Raw genomic sequence first — 1,924 nt, 5'->3', positions numbered from 1 at the left:
GTTCCTGCTTGAGTCCTCGGTAAGTTGCTCTTGCTCCACTGGAAGTAGCTTTGTCGATTTTGTGCCGACGAATCATTTGACCGTAAATTACCCGTACCTGAATGAAAACCAACTCTTCTCATTTTTCCATTCCTTGTGTATGATGCTTTTCATTGTTGATTGTTATTGTGGACGATGACGACGCCATGATGACTATTGGCTGGATTAGACGAGGTGAGGCTTTCTCCGTGATGCAATTACTGGTATTATTGGTACCCCATTGCAAGGCATTTATGGAAGGGCCAAATGCAATGATTATCGGTCTAGGCTTTCCCTCCTTTCCTTCAAAGGAAATCATTGTCGTCGGTAATGTCGTTAACCTCTTTCCCCTTCCTTTTCATTCATGTGATTTCGTTTGTTGCCCTGGGACAAATTCGTTAAAAAATTGAGTTGGTTATATCGCGAGAGGAAATTGAAATGAACAAATGTTCTTTTTATGGCTTCAAAGTTGTCAGTGTCATATTTTCAAGTAACGAGTCTTGTTCAACAGCGTTGACTTTAGCCATAAATCAGTGTGTGGGTTATCAAAGTGTTTCATACTCAAGTTCGACCAAATTGATTGAAACCCTTTGGCTCAATTTTATGTGAATTTGGATGCGGGAGAGATAAAGCAAAGTTTCAATTCAGGAAACGATTGGACGCCCATGAATCGTCCGTCAAATCGAATTAGTTTCACTTTCTGGGATCAAGCTAATTCGGATCGGCTAATTTCAATAATTTCACTCTTCTATCTAAAAAGGACAAGACAATGGATTCCGGTGCAATTTTCGTACCATCGAGAAATGTCTCATGTGCAGATGGGCGGGTGGTGCACCTTGACATGGAAGACACGTGTGAAAGTTTTAAGATTTTTACTGACGGGTGCAGCTATTGCTATAATCAAAACTGCACGTACGTTGTCAAACGGTAAGAATTTCACCTCAACTTTTTCAACCAACATTTAAATTTGTCTTTTATTCAGACTCATGCTCATAATTTAAATGCAGATTAACTTGCCGATCAATCAACTATTTTTCATCCATTTCAGTAACGTTGCTTGTTGGATAATTGCTTGTCATTCCGCAGATCCAGGAGGCAAATTCGACTTATGGTTAGCAGCGGGCGGCTTGTTTTGTCCGATTGCCGCTTTGGTGGTGCTGGTGCTCATTTGTGCGATTTGGCGTTTTGTCAGGCGAGGAAGAACTGTAGTGACATCTCGGAAAAGCCCATCTGGAGAAGGAGCGGTTTCATCCATATCCGATCTGGCCGATCCATACTTTTCACTTGGAAGGGAAGAGGGGCTTCCGCCCTTTGGTTTGGCCACTCCGTCTCCCTCTCCACCCGCATCACCCGCACCCACACTTGAAGAAGAGGAAGAAGAGAGGCTTGTGTCAATAGCCATTGCCCATCTCAAAGCTGAACGAGAGCAAGAGGATGAAATGGACCAAAATAAAAGACCTGTATATAATGATGATGGTGAAACTTTTGATGAAATAGATCTTACCCGTTATTTGAGACTCTTTATTCCTAATGGTAACGTCTTCAAATCACCGTCGCTGTTTTCAAACACAATACGGCGGGAAACGTATGGTGTGAAGTTGAACGCAATTTTCTTTATAACCGGTGATACTCCAATGCCTTTTCTCAATCGGAATTGATCGATCTTAAGACAAGACCTTCTGCGTTCCAAAATTGCCTTCTTGATTGAGGCAAATTGGGTCATGAACGATTCACGGGAAACCGGAGCCGTTAGATTGAATCCTCTGAGCTTAACTACCATTTGCCCGTCCATTAATTGGACGCAATAATCCCCCGAATTGAGTGCCATGAATTCTTTGATGCAATTATCCTTTTCATGGCACGGATATGCATCTTCGAACTTGCCCAATGTCATGCTCACTTCCAC

The 1,924-nt window shown here is 42.4% G+C and overlaps 1 protein-coding gene across 1 annotated transcript; it reads left to right on the top strand.

Moving 5' to 3' along the window:
* Nucleotides 1-401: 401 nt before the first annotated feature.
* LOC131882063 (uncharacterized) lies at nt 402-1,688 on the top strand. Its single transcript, XM_059229096.1, has 2 exons — nt 402-945; nt 1,067-1,688. The coding sequence occupies exons 1-2, from the start codon at nt 788-790 to the stop codon at nt 1,674-1,676; spliced, it is 768 nt and encodes a 255-aa protein (XP_059085079.1). The 5' UTR covers nt 402-787; the 3' UTR covers nt 1,677-1,688.
* The last annotated feature ends 236 nt before the right edge of the window (nt 1,689-1,924 follow it).

This window comes from Tigriopus californicus, chromosome 6 (genome assembly GCF_007210705.1).
Source record: "Tigriopus californicus strain San Diego chromosome 6, Tcal_SD_v2.1, whole genome shotgun sequence".
Taxonomy (NCBI): domain Eukaryota; kingdom Metazoa; phylum Arthropoda; class Copepoda; order Harpacticoida; family Harpacticidae; genus Tigriopus; species Tigriopus californicus.
This window is presented reverse-complemented; position numbering and strand designations above follow the sequence as displayed.

Coding starts and splice junctions, on each gene's coding strand:
- LOC131882063 (XM_059229096.1), top strand. CDS start 788: ATGGATTCCGGTGCAATTTTCGTACCATCGAGAAATGTCTCATGTGCA. Junction 946..1,066: donor TGCACGTACGTTGTCAAACG/GTAAGAATTTCA, acceptor CATCCATTTCAG/TAACGTTGCTTGTTGGATAA.